At 49.3% G+C, this 18872-nt stretch overlaps 1 protein-coding gene across 1 annotated transcript in view; it reads left to right on the top strand.

Annotated features, from left to right (window-relative positions):
* NPDC1 (neural proliferation, differentiation and control 1) overlaps nucleotides 1-18872 on the top strand; it is a 90975-nt gene that overhangs the window by 44930 nt on the left and 27173 nt on the right. Inside the window, exon 2 of the mRNA XM_088459151.1 lies at nucleotides 10591-10719. Within this exon, the coding sequence (XP_088315277.1) occupies nucleotides 10591-10719 (129 nt within the window). The remainder of the gene's footprint in view (nucleotides 1-10590; nucleotides 10720-18872) is intronic.

Raw genomic sequence — 18872 nt, 5'->3', positions numbered from 1 at the left:
AGCCCTTCTCACTGGTTCGGAGAGATGACAATCCGGAGGAGGGCAACTCCGTAGATTGAGCTGCCCACGTATGTCGAGCATAATGACTTCACTACAGTGCAAGTCTCTCTCGTCCTGCTGGCTGAATGAATATAGATAATTTTATTTTAAACATGCATTAAAAAAACCTTAATGCCCAACGCCTACTGGCAGCATGTATTGTTACAGATCCAAAGTTCGTATATTTCAGTGCACAGCGTCCGGGTACTGCTCATGATCCATTAGAGTAGTCTCATGCTATTTCCCAGTCCCCAGGTGATGTGCGAGGTACCAGAATGATGAATAGTCCTGTTTCTTACTTTAGTATGAGTCATATCTCTGTAATGTTTCTCTCATCTCATACCACAGATGTGCCGCAGCGTCTGATTCCTTGGCAGTGAGGGCAGTCGCTGCCCTCTCAGATATTAACCAGTCTGCCGCCCTGCAGATTGAAGCATCGATGGTTGGCGATTTGTTTAATGCAAGTCTGGGGCACGATGGTCAATAAAAGTTCCTGCTGATGTCCTATTCCAAAAGCTGGCTACTGATGGCTAGTGATGTGGTCTTCAATGGAATAACAGACAGGAACTTTGCTCTGTGTAGCCAAAAACTCAGACACAATCAATAGACTTTACAGACCATTTTTTGCTTCCCCATTAAATCATATCAGCTCGTTCGTTGCCCAGATTATAGACATAAGTAGTTGTTGAAATTTGGCAAAGACGATTGTTTTGACTTAAATCTGTACGTATGTTGGACAGCTTTACAGCTCCTTGAAAGGATTTTTAGGAACTGTAGTAAAGGATGTGTAGAAGGGAGGTTAAATCTCTTTTCCATATCTCTAGTAGAGGGCATCTTATCAAGTACCTACTCCTGCATTGAAGGGTGCTTTCCCCCCACTGATGCGTAGTAATATTGATTGTTATTATTATTTGTTTCTCATGTACTCCTAATCCCCCAATGTTATAGCACCAACTTGTATGTGTATGGCTACCGGTGAATTAAAATTATCCCATTTTGACGTGTTTCGCTATGACTTGGTCAAGAGACCATAGCTGGCCGCCTTACCACACGTGTCCACCTAGGCTTGTGTGCACCTTGGAGGACACCACAGCTCCTAAGTTTGGTGTGTAACTAATCTTACACTGTGCTGGTTTCTGGGCCTGATTAAGCTTGGATTGCAGTTGCTGACTTGTGTGCAACTCTGTAGGCGAATGTATGCAAATGCTGCATTCGCAATGCCGTCGCATAAAGGGCCTGATCCATAGTCCTGCAAAGTCCTCCGCATGGCGTGCTCGGCAAATAAATGCGGATCTCAGCCTGCATTCAGAGTTGGCCACACCGCACCTGTCCATCCGCTGCTAAAAGTAGCCGCCATCTCTACCTGTGCGCATTTGCGACCGCCCTGGCGCAAGAGATACATCTGGATTCCGTCGGATCTCTGTGTACGATAAACTATCGTCTACACGCCAACGGCACGCCCTCAGGACACACAACCTACATTCATGCGCCCAGTTACACACACTCGGACACAATTTGGCGGTGTGGCTGAGATGGGTATGATGTGGAGACGCCCGCAGTTGCTATAACTTGCGAATGCTCGTCTACGGAGCATGAGCAGTGATGGAAAGATCTGTCCGCAACTCAAAATCTTTCCCGATATCTGTAACGCTCGCCATCTACTTGTGACCCAAATTAGTTAACTGATTGTACGTGATTCTTCATTTCCACTTGGTAATGGCGGACCAGACAGGACCGGTCTCCGCCATTCTTTTGTTTTCTTTTTCTTATGATGCTCTATCAGTGTCCGTTTCCTGGAGTGCGCTTTCTTTTATTGGTATCGAGGAATTGTCTGGAAGCGCGAGAGCGTCAGGCTGGACTTCGAGACTTTAGGTTTAGATCTTTAGCCATTTCTGAGCGACGTTTAGATGATATTTCACACGCTCACCCCAGCTCCAGTTTAACACCGTAATTCCTATGAAAAATAAGCAACGTTGAAAATATTGATCCATTATACCTCCCTTTGCTCAGAATTTTAAAAAAAAACGCATATACCCCTCCCCCTGCACAAGGACAGGATAATGCAACCTGGCATACTATGCATAGCAACACACATCCACAGCTGGGGTTGTCATGGTTTCAGTAATCCTCCATGTTACTGAAGGGTGAATAAATATATATGGTCTGCCTGTGTACTGTAAGCACAGAGCGCCCCCTTCTGTCTGTAGGTGGGCTTATTGCAGGATGTCTTAGAATGCAGCTTGTTCTAAGGAATGACATTCACCTCTCTAGATGAAAGAGCTTTAGGGACTTGTCAGTACCAAAGATGATACTTAATGGGGGATGTATTTTAGCGGTGCAGGTTGGGCGTCCGCAGGACTGGAATTGTTGACTTACGCTGGAAGTAACGGTGGCTACGCGCTGTCGTGTCGCACACTACTGTAAAGTGCTCAGTCTATAACTTGATTGGTTCATTATCAGCAATGTTGGTAAATCCGGTTGGAAGGTGACTATTATTGGTCAGAACCGCTTACATAGGATGAGCTAACAAGGTGACACAGAGGGAAATAGCTGACTCGGGAATGTCTACCACCTGGGGCAGTAGGCTGGCCGACACACCCAGGCTGAAAATGTACATGGGGAGAGGTCACTGTGCTGATCACTTACTTTATATCTGCATATAGGGCTTAATGTTAGGAGAAGCCTCTTTATGTAGAAGGGTTAAATGTTGTAGATGGGTCTTGTTACATTTTTGTTTGCTCCCTCATCTCTTTCCCTCGTCTTTCTCTCTCTCCCTCATCTCTTTCCCTAGTCTTTCTCTCTCTCCCTCATCTCTTTCTCTCTCTCCCTCATCTCTTTCCCTAGTCTTTCTCTCTCTCCCTCATCTCTTTCCCTCGTCTTTCTCTCCCTCATCTCTTTCTCTCTCTCTCTCCCTCATCTCTTTCTCTCTCTCCCTCATCTCTTTCCCTCATTTTACTTTTTCCCTCAACTCTTTCTTTCCCTCCTCTCTCTCCCTCATCTCTCTCTCTCTCTCTCTCTCTCTCTCTCTCTCTCTCTCTCTCATCTTTCTTTCTTTCTTTCTTTCATCTCTTTCCCTCGTCTCTCTCTCCCTCATCTTTCTCTTTCCCTCATTTTACTTTTTCCCTCAACTCTTTCTTTTCCTCCTCTCTCTCTCCCTCCCTCATCTTTCTCTCTTTCCCTCCTCTCCCTCCCTCATCTCTCTCTCTCTCTCTCCCTCCCTCATCTTTATCTTTCCCTCATCTCTTTCCCTCGTCTCTCTCTCTCTCCCTCATCTTTCTCTCTTTCCCTCATTTTACTTTTTCCCTCAACTCTTTCTTTCCCTCCTCTCCCTCCCTCATCTTTCTCTCTTTCGCTCGTCTCGCTTTCCCTCATCTCTCTCTCTCTCCCTCATCTTTCTCTCTTTCCCTCATTTTACTTTTTCCCTCAACTCTTTCTTTCCCTCCTCTCCCTCCCTCATCTTTCTCTCTTTCCCTCGTCTTTCTCTCTTTCCCTCGTCTTTCTCTCTTTCCCTCAACTTTCTTTCCCTCATCTCTCTCTCTTTCCCTCATCTCTCTCTCTTTCCCTCATCTCTCTCTCTTTCCCTCATCTCTCTTTCTCTTTTTCCCTCCTTCTCTCTCTCTCTCCCTTTAATAATGTATAATAAAGTGCCGGCCAGCAGTCTGATATGCACATGGCTGTTATCTGGCAGCCTCCACCTCCTCCCGTGGGAATCAGAACACGTGTCGTCCTCTGTGTGTTCCTGACCCAGGCCATGTGAATGCGTGCTCCAAGGCTGGCAGCCTGCATCCTATCTCTCCTGGCCCCTGCATAATCTCTCTCCTGGCCCCTGCATCCTATCTCTCCTGGCCCCTGCATCCTATCTCTCCTGGCCCCTGCATCATCTCTCTCCTGGCCCCTGCATCATCTCTCTCCTGGCCCCTGCATCATCTCTCTCCTGGCCCCTGCATCATCTCTCTCCTGGCCCCTGCATCATCTCTCTCCTGGCCCCTGCATCATCTCTCTCCTGGCCCCTGCATCCTATCTCTCCTGGCCCTTGCATCCTATCTCTCCTGGCCCCTGCATCCTATCTCTCCTGGCCCTTGCATCCTATCTCTCCTGGCCCTTGCATCCTATCTCTCTTGGTCCCTGCATCCTATCTCTCCTGGCCCCTGCGTCCTATCTCTCCTGGTCCTTGCGTCCTATCTCTCCTGGCCCCTGCGTCCTATCTCTCCTGGCCCCTGCGTCCTATCTCTCCTGGCCCCTGCGTCCTATCTCTCCTGGCCCCTGCGTCCTATCTCTCCTGGCCCCTGCGTCCTATCTCTCCTGGCCCCTGCGTCCTATCTCTCCTGGCCCCTGCGTCCTATCTCTCCTGGCCCCTGCGTCCTATCTCTCCTGGCCCCTGCGTCCTATCTCTCCTGGCCCCTGCGTCCTATCTCTCCTGGCCCCTGCGTCCTATCTCTCCTGGCCCCTGCGTCCTATCTCTCCTGGCCCCTGCGTCCTATCTCTCCTGGCCCCTGCGTCCTATCTCTCCTGGCCCCTGCGTCCTATCTCTCCTGGCCCCTGCGTCCTATCTCTCCTGGCCCCTGCGTCCTATCTCTCCTGGCCCCTGCGTCCTATCTCTCCTGGCCCCTGCGTCCTATCTCTCCTGGCCCCTGCGTCCTATCTCTCCTGGCCCCTGCGTCCTATCTCTCCTGGCCCCTGCGTCCTATCTCTCCTGGCCCCTGCGTCCTATCTCTCCTGGCCCCTGCGTCCTATCTCTCCTGGCCCCTGCGTCCTATCTCTCCTGGCCCCTGCGTCCTATCTCTCCTGGCCCCTGCGTCCTATCTCTCCTGGCCCCTGCGTCCTATCTCTCCTGGCCCCTGCGTCCTATCTCTCCTGGCCCCTGCGTCCTATCTCTCCTGGCCCCTGCGTCCTATCTCTCCTGGCCCCTGCGTCCTATCTCTCCTGGCCCCTGCGTCCTATCTCTCCTGGCCCCTGCGTCCTATCTCTCCTGGCCCCTGCGTCCTATCTCTCCTGGCCCCTGCGTCCTATCTCTCCTGGCCCCTGCGTCCTATCTCTCCTGGCCCCTGCGTCCTATCTCTCCTGGCCCCTGCGTCCTATCTCTCCTGGCCCCTGCGTCCTATCTCTCCTGGCCCCTGCGTCCTATCTCTCCTGGCCCCTGCGTCCTATCTCTCCTGGCCCCTGCGTCCTATCTCTCCTGGCCCCTGCGTCCTATCTCTCCTGGCCCCTGCGTCCTATCTCTCCTGGCCCCTGCGTCCTATCTCTCCTGGCCCCTGCCTCATCTCTCTCCTGGCCCCTGCCTCATCTCTCTCCTGGCCCCTGCCTCATCTCTCTCCTGGCCCCTGCCTCATCTCTCTCCTGGCCCCTGCCTCATCTCTCTCCTGGCCCCTGCCTCATCTCTCTCCTGGCCCCTGCCTCATCTCTCTCCTGGCCCCTGCCTCATCTCTCTCCTGGCCCCTGCCTCATCTCTCTCCTGGCCCCTGCGTCCTATCTCTCCTGGCCCCTGCGTCCTATCTCTCCTGGCCCCTGCGTCCTATCTCTCCTGGCCCCTGCGTCCTATCTCTCCTGGCCCCTGCGTCCTATCTCTCCTGGCCCTTGCGTCCTATCTCTCCTGGCCCTTGCGTCCTATCTCTCCTGGCCCTTGCGTCCTATCTCTCCTGGCCCTTGCGTCCTATCTCTCTTGGTCCCTGCGTCCTATCTCTCCTGGCCCTTGCGTCCTATCTCTCCTGGCCCTTGCGTCCTCTCTCTCCTGGCCCCTGCGTCCTCTCTCTCCTGGCCCCTGCGTCCTCTCTCTCCTGGCCCCTGCGTCCTCTCTCTCCTGGCCCCTGCGTCCTCTCTCTCCTGGCCCCTGCGTCCTCTCTCTCCTGGCCCCTGCGTCCTCTCTCTCCTGGCCCCTGCGTCCTCTCTCTCCTGGCCCCTGCGTCCTCTCTCTCCTGGCCCCTGCGTCCTCTCTCTCCTGGCCCCTGCGTCCTCTCTCTCCTGGCCCCTGCGTCCTCTCTCTCCTGGCCCCTGCGTCCTCTCTCTCCTGGCCCCTGCGTCCTCTCTCTCCTGGCCCCTGCGTCCTCTCTCTCCTGGCCCCTGCGTCCTCTCTCTCCTGGCCCCTGCGTCCTCTCTCTCCTGGCCCCTGCGTCCTCTCTCTCCTGTCCCCTGCGTCATCTCTCTCCTGGCCCCTGCGTCCTATCTCTCCTGGCCCCTGCGTCCTATCTCTCCTGGCCCCTGCGTCCTATCTCTCCTGGCCCCTGCGTCCTATCTCTCCTGGCCCCTGCATCCTCTTTAGTCTGTTTGCATTCATTTAAGCTGAATATACTTTTATAAAAACTCTCTATTTAAATGCAGAACCTGTCTTTCCCCCATATCCCTCATCCACCGCTCTTTATTGTAAATATTAGTCTATGTAAAAGCCATCAGCCGCCATGTAATGCGGTGCTGTCACGTCTCCCTTACTATGACACACGCATGCATTTGTAATGGAGGCCGACACAAAGTTTTTCGCTCCAGACCGTAGAGTTCTTCAGCCGGTACATGACAAGGTCTCTGGAGCGGAGGCGCTGGGTGTCTGCGCGTGAATCTCCAGTCACGTGTCAGCCTTTCACCCTGGGAACGTGAGGAGAATAAATCCTCCGTTACAATATCTGCAGCATGCTGGCAGTGTGGGACCTTGCTAATTTTGTTAATATCTTAATTAGATGTGTTGTTGTTCTGCTCCTCGCAGCGGCGCGGTCTCTGTGATAATGGTTTCCATTGGAAGCGTGCTCACAAATACTTCAGGCCAATCTGCATGCTCATTACCTCAGGATTCCAGCTCTCCTCTCCTTTATCGTTATTTATTTGTGCCTTTTTAGATGTGGGTAGTAGACGTCACGTCGGAATTTGCGCAACCTGTATAAATGCGCCCGGCTTGTGGCTTTATGGGGCTCCTCAGTTACTGAATTATCTTAATTTTATCTTCTGGTTTCTCTATTGTTTATCATATTCTTTTTATAAACACTCGTTGCTCCCTTGGTCTTCGTTTCCTTACCTGGTTTCACTTCCCACCTCTATGTAGTGGCTCTACTTCTGACACTTGCCCCCTCCTCTTCCTCATAGGGACCCCTCAAGGCTCTGCTCTTAGCCCTTTGCTAAGAGCAGAGCCTTTGCCCACTTGCCGGCTGGACACAGATATGATTGGGTCCAGCACTGCACACTAAGTCACAGTCCTCGTCTACGCTCTCCGTCTACCCTTTCTGCAGTGTTCCCGCCGACAAAACTGCGCCCTGCTTCTTAAAGAAAGGGGAGGAATCTCTATTACTGTGCCTGTCACAGTAATGTAAGCGCATCCGTCAGACCCGCGGAGCCGGATAGTGTGGCGGGTGGAGCACCCGTGGAAATTGATCCTGGGGAGAACACTGCGGCCTAATGCAAAGTTTTTATGTCTTCGCATACGGAAATAAATTCGGATATCGGCTTGTGTTCAGAGTTCAACCGGTTTCTGCTTACGCTCATCTCCGAGTAGCCAGCAATTCCGTCAACGTAGCAAGGACACGCTCATGGAACACTTATTTTACGTGCGAGCGCCCTGTTCCCCATCCAGATACGCCCATTCAGTCAGAAGGGGAGAGGCGGCTGAGATGCGTACTGCTGAGTCACCTGTAATTGCAGGCCCTGACGCACGAGCGGTCTGCTAAAAATCACGGGATCCGTCCACAGACTGAATCACATTTAAATCCAGATCAGGCCCCTAATGTATTGCGAGGAATTATGTAGTCATTGCGGATGCAAAACGTCTCCTCGTATTTCTGTGACCTATAATGTACAGTACGGGGGTTCATTTACCCCGGTATCATGGTTGCATTGGAGTCACCCCACACCCTCTTCTGTACCTCTTTAATGTCCCTTCTGGCTAGCTTGTATCTGTCCAACAAGAGTGCCAAAAACATGGTGGGCCAGGTGCCTTGCCATCCCTAAATGATTAGCTGTGCCAACCCCCTATATAGGTAATTAGGGTTGGGTACGGGATCCCAGGAGTCAGGATGTAGACGGTCAGAATGCTGACAACATTTGGTAAGTAACCCTCTCCCTAACACTAACCCACCTTACCTCGATTGGGCGAACATGGTGGTCATACCATTCCTAGGAACCCTCCAGAATGCTACTCGTACTAATTCTGGAGACTTGGGAACGATGGCACATTGCATTATCCCGCTGGAATATTCCATTGTTGTGGGGGTACGTCCATGAAGGGCTGCAAATGGCCATCAAGCAATGCAACGTAGCAGTTACCGGTCAATGACGTGTTAAGGTGGACCCAACCCATGCCCATTGAACACACCCCACACAATTATGGAACCACTACCAGCCTGCACGCTGCCTTGTTGACAACTGGGGTCCATGGCCTCATGGGGGCTGCGCCTCACCAGAACCCTACCATCAGTCCAAATCATCTGCGGTCGTGACTCATCGGACCACTCCACATCTTGCCAGTTCTCCAGGGTCCAGTTAGCGCTGTCACTAGGTGAGGCGCTGTGTCCAGTGTCGTAGTGTTAACAGGGGCATTCTGGTGGGTCTTCTGCTCCCATATCCCATGGCAGTTAAAGGACGCTTCACTGACCTTCTGGTACCTCCTGCACTGAATGTGGATGTGATTTGAGCCAGTGTCGCTTGTCTTGTACCACAGACAATTCTGGCCAGACGCCACTGGTCATGATCATTAAGCACCCCTGGTCGGCCACTGCGCAGTCCAAGGTGGGCGGTAATGCTTCCATGAGGTATTCCCGGTACACACGTGACACCGTAGATCCGAGGAATGTTGAATGTCCATACAACTTCGGAAATGGAATGTCCCATCTGTCAGGCACCTCTATCATGCCCCCTTCCAACTCTGATCACGTCGCCTTGCCACGATCAGCCTAGACGCAGACCCCATGAGGCCATGGACCCCAGTTGTCAACAAGGCAGCGTGCAGGCTGGTGGTGGTTCCAGCCTACCCGTTGTTAAGACTGACTCCTGAGATGTCAGATTACTACTGATGCAGGTCTGGGCGTTTCCAAGAGGTCACAGTACGGTGTATACTGCTATCCGATGACGTTTAGCACTTCAGTGTATAATCTCTATAGAAATATGATGGATTGATGTGTCGTGTCAACGTCATTGTAGTGATCTTTCTAAAATTATAACGTAATGATAACTGTGCTAATCCTGCCGGAAAAAAGTTAAAGAAAAGTTACGTGAAGGATATAAATATGTGGGGTCACTTTTTTATCAAAATAAATAAATAATGAATTAGTGTTGCAGTCATTTGAATGAACTTAGTGAATGAGATATATGTATATAATAAAGAAACAGACACATAAAAAGTTATTACAACACCCACCCCTCTCTTCCGCGTGCGATAATTATCCATTTATAATCCTTCCTTTTTAGTTAACTTGCTTCAAATGTCACCATGACTGTTCCCCAATGTGCGCCCCCTTGTGGCCGGTTGTATCAGCCGCTCAGAGCGGAATGTTTACATTTCCCGATAAACTTTTATATTTTCAATTTTATATCTTTGTCCTCTTTGATGGCTATTACTGAATCTGCCCCTGTAACGTTCGCAGCATTTGCAACAGTTCGATTAAACCCCTGGACTTTGTGTTTTTATCCCAATTGATTTTTCAATGAAATTGCCTTATGACGTATTTGTTGGTTCTGTAAAGACTTTAATGACCTACGTTACCGTATACCCCATTGCGTACCTCTAACAATAGCGTTTGCTGCAGAACGTCCTCAGAAGCTAATTCCACTTTAAGACTCTACTCTCCCGACCCCCCCCCCCCCCCCTCCCCCCACAACCGATAACTCCGACCCTTATCCTGCCTTGGAATGATGGAGCTTGGCGCTATGAGAAACATCTCACCAACGGACACAAGACGGATTCTAGCAGCGGACAGGAGGCAAATTGATTGAATCGGCTGCGTGTCTGCATAGACCAGGGGTCTTCAACCTTTGGCCCTCCAGTTGCTGTGGAACTACAGATCCCAGGATGCCCTGCCACAGTTTTAGCATGCTGTTATATCAAAACGGTGGCAAGGCATGCTGGGATGTCTAGTGCCACAGCAGCTGGAGGGCCAAAGGTTGAAGACCCATGGCATAGACCAAGGCACTGCCGCAGGCGTGGGTGGGAAAAATGGCGCCTGGGTTTACCTCTGTTTTTACTGCCCAGAGCGAAGCAGAATAAATCTATTGCCCGTCTCTGTCCGTCACTCCTGATGCATGGGCCTGATTTAACTCTTTAAACCGTTGCCTTCCCCAAGCTCACCCTGCAGTTCTGTGAGATTGGGTGGTACCAGGGGTGGACAGAGTGTTGTACCATTCAGGAGCAGGCTAGTTGCATCAGGTGCCAGCAGGGTCTTGTAAAGGAGACAGGGAAGATATGGAACTATCAGCATACGTATAAATAACTCAGATTAGTTACACGCCAGCAATATTTTAGTTTCTTAAGTGCATTGGTTACTTGCGTCCTGGGATTTGTCTTGTTACATTCAATAAAGAGACTCGCCATCATTAATAAACATTGAGCGTATCGTTAACACGCCCCTATTTTGTGTCTTTCAGCCGCCGTGTGTCGCAACAGCCTAAACTGCCCGCTACACAAGAGAGAAGTCTGCCCTCGGGGCTCCTCAGAGTGTGGCCCTTGTATCCGCGGCTACAAAGAATCTGTCGATGGAAAATGCGTGGAAACCGGTATGTGTGAATATATAATGTCTTAAAAGAACTTCACTGATCTTTCTGTGTTTTATATCTGTGTGGTCATCTACAGATGGAGCATAGCTCAGTACAGTGAATTGGTGCACTTAAATCTGCTCCATCTGTGCATTACAAGACTGACCTTTAAGCGTTGCTGTAGACCTTTGTTGCATTCTAGTTCCCCATCCGATTGCCCATCTTCCCACCTGTTTGTGATCTCTAGGCAGACAACATAGGATAACCTGCATCTGTACAGCGTGGGATCACCTTTCTCTTTGCAAGCAGCGCGCTGTGTCTGAACGATGAGCAGAACACTGACGTTTGTGCTCATCTGTTAAATGAATAATGATAAACTTTCCCCAACTGTCACCTGTTTAATAGGCATTATTATTCCAATCCGGCGAGAGGCCGATAATGGCTTTAGCGCTGACATAGGAGGAGGTTATATGGGCACAGAGAGATTTACGGCAATGTGGCCCAAACAGTGGTTTGTGTCTCTGTATAGGTTTGTGTAGCATACCCTGATACGATATAGATATATATATATAAAAGCACCCGTGGATTCTGTAGCAGTAAAACAGAATACAGATTTCTGATTGATGGATGAAAGTCAGGACCCCATACACCTGGAAGCATTTACTCATTATTGATGATGGCACGGCTGTAAAGACTTTTGTGTGCACCAAGTGTAATCGTTCCTTTCCACAGCAGAAGCTCTTAATTTATTCTCCTACACAGTAATAAATACATTATGCAGTTATTCAGAGTCGTGGTAGTTGTACATATTGCAGTATGTGGTCGGTATAGTGACTACTGCAAACTGAATGGGGTGGGGGGTCTTCAGCTGTGACAGACATCACCGTGACCTCCGGCTCTACACAATTACGCCCAATACCGTAGGCAATCTTCGCTCATCTAGAAGTGCGCAGAATAATGAGCAAAGATTGATCTCACCCATCCATTCCCTCGGCACTCTGCACATTGCTCAGAATTGAATTCACGCCAATTAGTCTAGAAATGTGTTTTTAAATACTTGGATTTGAGACTGTCGACCCCCCCCCCCCCCCTGCCACACACACACACACACACACACATCTCCCCATCTGATGGCACTTGGGAAAAAGGATTACTAATAGATGAAGAGTGTCACTTCAATAGACCTTGCCCTGCCCGACCTCCCCACGTGGGCAGAACAAGCATCTTTATCTCCCTGCCGATGAGTCAGTGCTGTGGGTGGGCGACCAGATGACAGATAAGCATACACAGCACTCTAAGCCCACGTGCAGAAAGGAATGTATGGATCATGTCACAGTGCCATGTCCGCACGTGCTGGAGTTAGTGAGTCTGCAGTCTGCAAAGACCGGAGGCAGGAATTAAGGGAAATGCAACCTAGATGTTTACTGCTTCATTTTATTTATTATTTGTATCCACTGCTATAAATTCCTTAATCCGTGATCCCTATTTTCAGGGTCGACCATGCTGTGCTGCTCGCTATGCGATGAAATGCGTTTGATATACTGTACATGTAGCCCTAGTCCAGCATCTGTACGCTTGATACAGAGGTGCGCGCTAATGGCTAGTGAGGCACTCGTTGCATATTAAGGCGCACCATCGAACAAATCGGTCGCACCGTCGATCATTACACCTAACCTATGCCAGGTGCAGTTTCTCTGTCTGAACATGGCGGCCGGCTCAGTGATACTGCATGGATCTACGCGCAGTTTTGGTCTGCATCTCTGTGCAGTGACCATGGGGAGGCATGCGCAGTCTGAAAACATTGCCCGCTTGCACCAGACACCGACACTGCGTCCACTTCTGAATTAGACCGTGTGTGTGTGTGTGCAAGTTCCCATGTGCTGATGATCATTCGTCTCATAGGAAGCCTTATGAAGCGTGTCACTTATTTCATTAGCAAACATTTCATCAAGTATACATTTAAAATTGGGTGCAGTACCTTCCGTAGCCTGCTGGTGTCACTAAAAGCAGTTATTTTTCAGATGGTGAGACTTTGGTGCATGACACAGTAATAGTAGTGACAGGGCCGTATTAAGGGAGGAGGCGTGATCTCACTGCGCCTGCTCAAAACGCCGGGAAAATGGTCGCGGTAGCCATTTTTCTGGCGATTTTCAGAGTGATGGTAACGCTGACGCAGGACTCCAGAGAGGTAAGTATTTAATAAATGGGTGCAGGCTGTGTGGTGCGGGCCCCCCCTGGTCCCAGGGGCCCATGTGCACCGCACAACCTGCACCCTTTATAGATACGCCCCTGAGCAGTGATTGTTTTAAGCTAGCGTTATCCAAAACTGTGGCTGTCCAGCTGGGAGGAACCACAATTCCCAGCATTCCCTGTAAACGTCTGGCTAACGGAGCACGTTGGGGCTTGTAGCTTTGCAGAAGCTGCTGAGTTGCAGGTTCCCTACCATTCATATCCGTGCAGTACGCATACAGGGCTCAGGTGACACCGGGAACTCCCTATAACAAGGTCAGGGAGCTTCAGAAACCTTGAATTTCTCATAATCCGAGCAGCTTGTGCCTGAGATAACGACGTGGGCAGTAATTAGACCCGTGCGACTAGTGGGAATCTGCTGGGCGGCTTCATCTCTTTTTATTAGAGACCTATAAATGTCGCGCTAAGCTTTTCCTAACACCCAAACAAGTACTTGAAGACCATTTACAGGCTGGTTGTACTGGTAATGTTTGTACGTGATCTATGGGGAAAGGAGAGTTAACCCTAGAGCTGAAATAAGCTTACAGTCACTGGCAGCCTTATGGGACTTGTACATGGGTTAACTTTGCTGCAACAGAAAGCGTATTAGAGAGCAGATATAATATAACACAGGGCTTCTCCGTCGTGATCTTGTCGCCAGAATGAGTCGTCAATATACAATGAAGTGCCAAAAGCCATGGGATAGCAGTATGTGATGGCAGGTGGCGTTACTGTACTGTGACATCTTGGAAATGCACAGACCCGCATTAGTTATAATCTGAGTCAGTATGAACACCGACTAGGCTGCTCATGGCCAGGTGACATGAATTCTCAGATTTTGAACGGGGCATAATAGCGGGATGCCCGATGGATGCGGACATTCAACATTCCTCGATCTACGGTGGTATGTGCGTACCGGGAATACCTCAGGGAAGGCGTTACCACCCACCATGGACAGCGCAGTGACCGATCACGGGTGCTTAATGATCGTGACCAGCAACGTCTGGCCAGATTTGTCCGTGGTAAAGAGATAAGCGGCACTAACTCAAATCACATCCGCATTCAATGCAGGAGGTACCAGCAGGTCAGTGCAGTCGTCGTCGTCGTCTGCCATGGGATATGGGAGCAGAAGACCCACCAGAGTCCCCCTGTTAACACTACGACACCGGACACAGTGCCTCACCTGTGATTGTGATGGCGCTGATTAGACCCTGGAGGACTGGCCACATGTGGCGTGGACCGATGAGACACGGTTCCAGTTGTTTCAGGCTAATGGTAGGGGTCAGGTGTGATGCACCCTAATTTTAAACATGGCGTCTTTGTGTAAAGGTTGAGACTCCTCCTGCCTGGCTATGGTACCCCTCCCACCTGCCCTTATGGTAGGTATACACATGGACGGCTTGTCCGTCGACCCAGGGATCTGCCAACCGAGCGACCATTTTGTAAGCCAATACACGCTGACCAATCTGCCGCGCAATGTGTCTGCGCTGACACCACAACTGGGCGCGCAAATTTAAATGCCCGCCCAGTGGAAATGTCAGTCACCCGCGTGTCCCCTGCTGTCAGCGGGTCCCCTGTACACACAGCCAGATGTGGAGATATATCTGTAGGTTATATCAGCATCGGCCGTGCTGCAGGGCAGATGCGATATGTCTGTGAATGACATCGTCTGTACACACCCGGCGATGCACTATGCGATATATCGTTCGTCGGCTGATTGAACAACATACCGCATAGTGTGCACCCAGCTTTAGGTTATTTTAATAAGCACAGGTTCTTGCATTGCTGTTTGCATATTAAAATGGGCACTATTATGGTAAATCCTTGGAAAATTGACATAATGAGCGGTATTCAATTGTTTTATCGTGCCTAAAGTGACTGGAGATCGCGCGGCGATATTCAATTGGTTCCAATTATCGTTCCTAAAGAGGTCGGGTTTAGCCGCGTAAAACTGGTAAACCCAACCAAAGTGCTGGCCGCGATCGCGAAAAGTGCCGTTTGGGCGCCCAAACGGGTCACTTTCCGCGCATTTCAGCTTGTCCCCCCGGGGTGTGCGAGCTGAAATGCTGGCGGCTGTTCGCGTCTGACAGGATACCGCCCAGTGTGTCAGTATTAGAGATGTCAGGGACCCATCTGATGGGGGGGGGGGGGGGCACCTTGACGTGGTGAATGGGCAACGCATTGGCCAAACGTGCTAAGAATTTCATTTACACTACATTTAATTAGAGAGTTTATCATAATTGCTTTGACTATCAGTATTCTTAGGGGGTTTACTTACTAAAGTGAGCGTTTTTAGAAGTGATGTTGCCCATAGCCACCAGATTCTACTTAATATGTAACTAGCACCTTCTAGAAGATAATAACTAGAAACTGGTTGCTATGGGCAAAATCTCCACTTCTACCAGGACTTTAGTAAATATACCACCTATATTTCCATATGTTTGTATTTATTTCCAAGGTTAAATGACCAAAACCTATTTACACCATGATGGGAAAAGATGATCCCCAACGCTCAGAGTATTACATGACCAGAGCGTGATGCGGCACTGCTATAATGCTGCGTCCTTGCGGCTGCTGTCCTTGTATCCCTACAGTCAGCCTTTTCCACGTTATAACCTCTAATAAAACAGATCACAAAATACTATGCTTGCAGCGCCATCTTGAGGCAATTTCAGCACACTACATGTATTTCCAGAGTTTTAGGATTATAATCCAAAATTCTAGGAATATCCATTTATAATTTAACATAATTAAAATAATTATTTTAATCGCTCTCAGACCGATAATTGCACGACATAATGATTGGAAAATAAATAGCCACGAGTTGACGGATGACATTGAGATTGTATAAAGCTAAAATGCATGTTCTCACCAGCTGTTGGGAACTGGTAGCAACTATTTTTGTTGGGACATATAGTCCTGCAACAGCTGGGAGCCTTATATAATGGACGTAGCCGCCCGCTGCCGTAATTCTCTTGATGTGGAAAGCTGTGAGCCATTGTTACCGGTTATGTATTGTGGATTAGTGAGATTGAATTGTTTCTCCTGCCTGCAGAGACAACAGCCGCATTAATGATTAATGAAAGGCTGCTGCCTGCAGAGCGTCTATCTCTTTTTGATGTCCGGGGGATATCCAGGGAATAATACACTAAATACTGGTGACTATATCACAGGAGTAATGTCTGAAAGTCCTCCACTTATGTGAACCTGCTATACAACGTCTCCTAATATGGGATTATTCACTATAACATGGATCTGATAAACTCTTACTTATAGTCTATACCCTTTATTAATGCAGAACTCAATGGCAACATTGATTGTTACCCAGACTTCCCTCTGCAGCTGTGATCTAGTCTAATAGAGCGTCACCTCCCTGCACAAATACACTTCGATGAAGCTTTAAGGACCCCATTGCGAGTGAACCATGATTCAGTTTGTACGTTTAGATCTACTTTAATGCAATTCCCATGGCAACCAGTCACGGGGGTTTCAGTCGTTACAGTTTTTATGTCGACATTGAACTTATCGGCATCTGCAGACTGTCGACATTCTGCAGGGAGCAGAGGATTAGGCTGATGGAGGATTAGGGTTAGGCTACGGGAGGGGAGCTAGGTTCAGGCATTAGGGGTCAAAGTCAACAATGTGGGCGAGCTCTTGTCGACATGATGAATGACAACAACATATACCACACTTGTCACATGGCATAAGATGTAGTAAGTGACAGTTGTTGGAATGTTCATAGCGAGATACCCCCGACATCCCAACCACCAAACTTACACTGTGGGACCACCAACATTGCAATGATTTTCTTATTACATCTTTTGCCATGGGACTGTAGTTGCCGTGGTAATTGCATGGATGATATTACATCAGACGGTATGAGATGTTAAATAAAAGTCTGAGGGATTGCACCTTTAAAGATAGATGCGTCCTTCCAGTCATATTGAATTGTCAGCACTTGTCCGAGTCAGTTTTCTTTACCTCTCCCAGGGATTTTTGATCAGCGATACTGGAAGATTAGATAGTGGCAGTCCTGCATTACGCCGATGGCAATGCTCTTCCATACAGCTAGGAGCTTATAGGGCCTTATTCTGAGTTGCGTTAATGTCTGAATGCGGCTTCATTTTACGAATCTTGGCAAACCGTGCATGCACCCAAGCCGACATAGTCATCTGCGCTGGATGCATTTCAGTCGCTTCTCAACAAGGACTGTGTGGGAGTTGTGGGTCTTCGCACGAAAGAAAAGCGCCCCCAAGTCTTGCCGTGTGCCTGTAGCTAGAGCAGCACGGTGCACGCCATTTTCATTTGCTACAATGATTACTGTGCCCAGCATGGGGAAGGTGTACGTGCCGTTACTAGTAACGCCAAATGCTCTCGCGGCCAGAGGCCATGATCGTGTAGATCAGGGGTGGGGAACCTTTTTTCGTCCAAGGGCCATTTTAATATATAGAAAATTTTTTGCATGGCCCGCTGCAGGCTACACCCCCTCCATGTGATGTCACAGGGGGGCACAATCGCTGGTGATTATAGCAATGCTGTGACCGTCTGAAGCATCCTAAGGATGCTGCAGGCGGCACTGCTGCATAGATTCTGGCCGCAGGGTGACATTCTAAGCACCCCGCTAGCCAGATGAGGCTAGCTGAAAAAATCTCAGAGGGCCAGACCAGATGATTCCGCAGGCCTTATACGGTCCCCGGGCCTGTGGTTCCCCGTCCCTGTTGTAGATCTATACGTCTCGGAATAGGGGTGGATAGAGCCGCACAGGACTTACGATAGCAGTAGGCATCTGAAATTGTGACTACATTTATTTTTAATTATTTATCAACTGTTTCTTCTATAACGCAGCATACTTCGTTGCGCTTTACAATTGGAAACATTTATAGAACAGAACTGGGTAATAACAGACAGATATATAGGTAGGAATGCCCTGCTCGTAAGCTTACAATCCATAGATTATGAGCAACTGAAAATCGAGCCCATGATGCCATTCTTGGATGGTGCCTCTTTAATGCTTGTGATGGCACAAATCGTTTTGTCTCTTATTGAAACTCTCTCAAGATTCTTTTGGCAATTATATCATCCAGAATGTAAAAATAAAACCTCTCAGAGTGCGGAGGCGACGTCAGATGGAGCCCGTGGAGCTAGAGGAATGCTGCGTTTGTCTGTTTGCTGGAGAAAGGAGCATTGCCCAGATCTCTGATTCTGTAATGAGCCCAGGGAAGGGGGTTGTCTTGTGCTGGCAGCCGGGCCGAAGGAGCACCCGTGGGCATTGCACGCTTCATCCTGTGAAATCCCACACACTCTGTATGCAGTACGTGGACACGGTGTGAGTGTATGTGACAACGTGATGCCTCCTTATCTGGTCATACGGGGTGTGATATCTCATCTTCAAGGTTGTGCTCAACCACAACAAATCTGCCGGCTGTTGTCACCCAGGCGAAGCTTTTATAAATAGAGCGTGATGTAGTGCGAGTCGCTGTGTACCAGGAACAGTCGTTATTTACTGTAAGTGCTCACAGCAAGCCTGTGTTCTGCTATAGCCTTTGTCCTAGGGGGGGATATTTATCTGGGACCCCCAATAGACCCAGGCACTCAGAAAATACTCTGAACAGAGAGCGGGTAACTCTAATCCATTGTCGTAGTACACCTTTATGGGGTTTGTATGTGCCCCCCTCCCCTGTGTTTGTGTGGGTTTCCTCCGGGGGCTTGGGTTTCATCCCACACACCGAAATACATACTGGTACATTAATTGGATTCTGACAAACATTACCTCGTGTGTGTGTGTGTGTGTGTGTGTGTGTGTGTGTGTGTGTGTGTGTGTGTGTGTGTGTGTGTGTGTGTGTGTGTGTGTGTGTGTGTGTGTGTGTGTGTGTGTGTGTGTTGGTCTTTAGATTGTTAGCTCCAATGGTGCAGGGACTGACCATAAAAATGTCAATTGGTGGCAC

This window comes from Taudactylus pleione, unplaced genomic scaffold (genome assembly GCF_031769625.1).
Source record: "Taudactylus pleione unplaced genomic scaffold, aTauple2 ptg000897l, whole genome shotgun sequence".
Classification (NCBI taxonomy): domain Eukaryota; kingdom Metazoa; phylum Chordata; class Amphibia; order Anura; family Myobatrachidae; genus Taudactylus; species Taudactylus pleione.
Note: the sequence above shows the minus strand (reverse complement) of the source record. Positions and strands in the feature narration are given on the sequence as shown.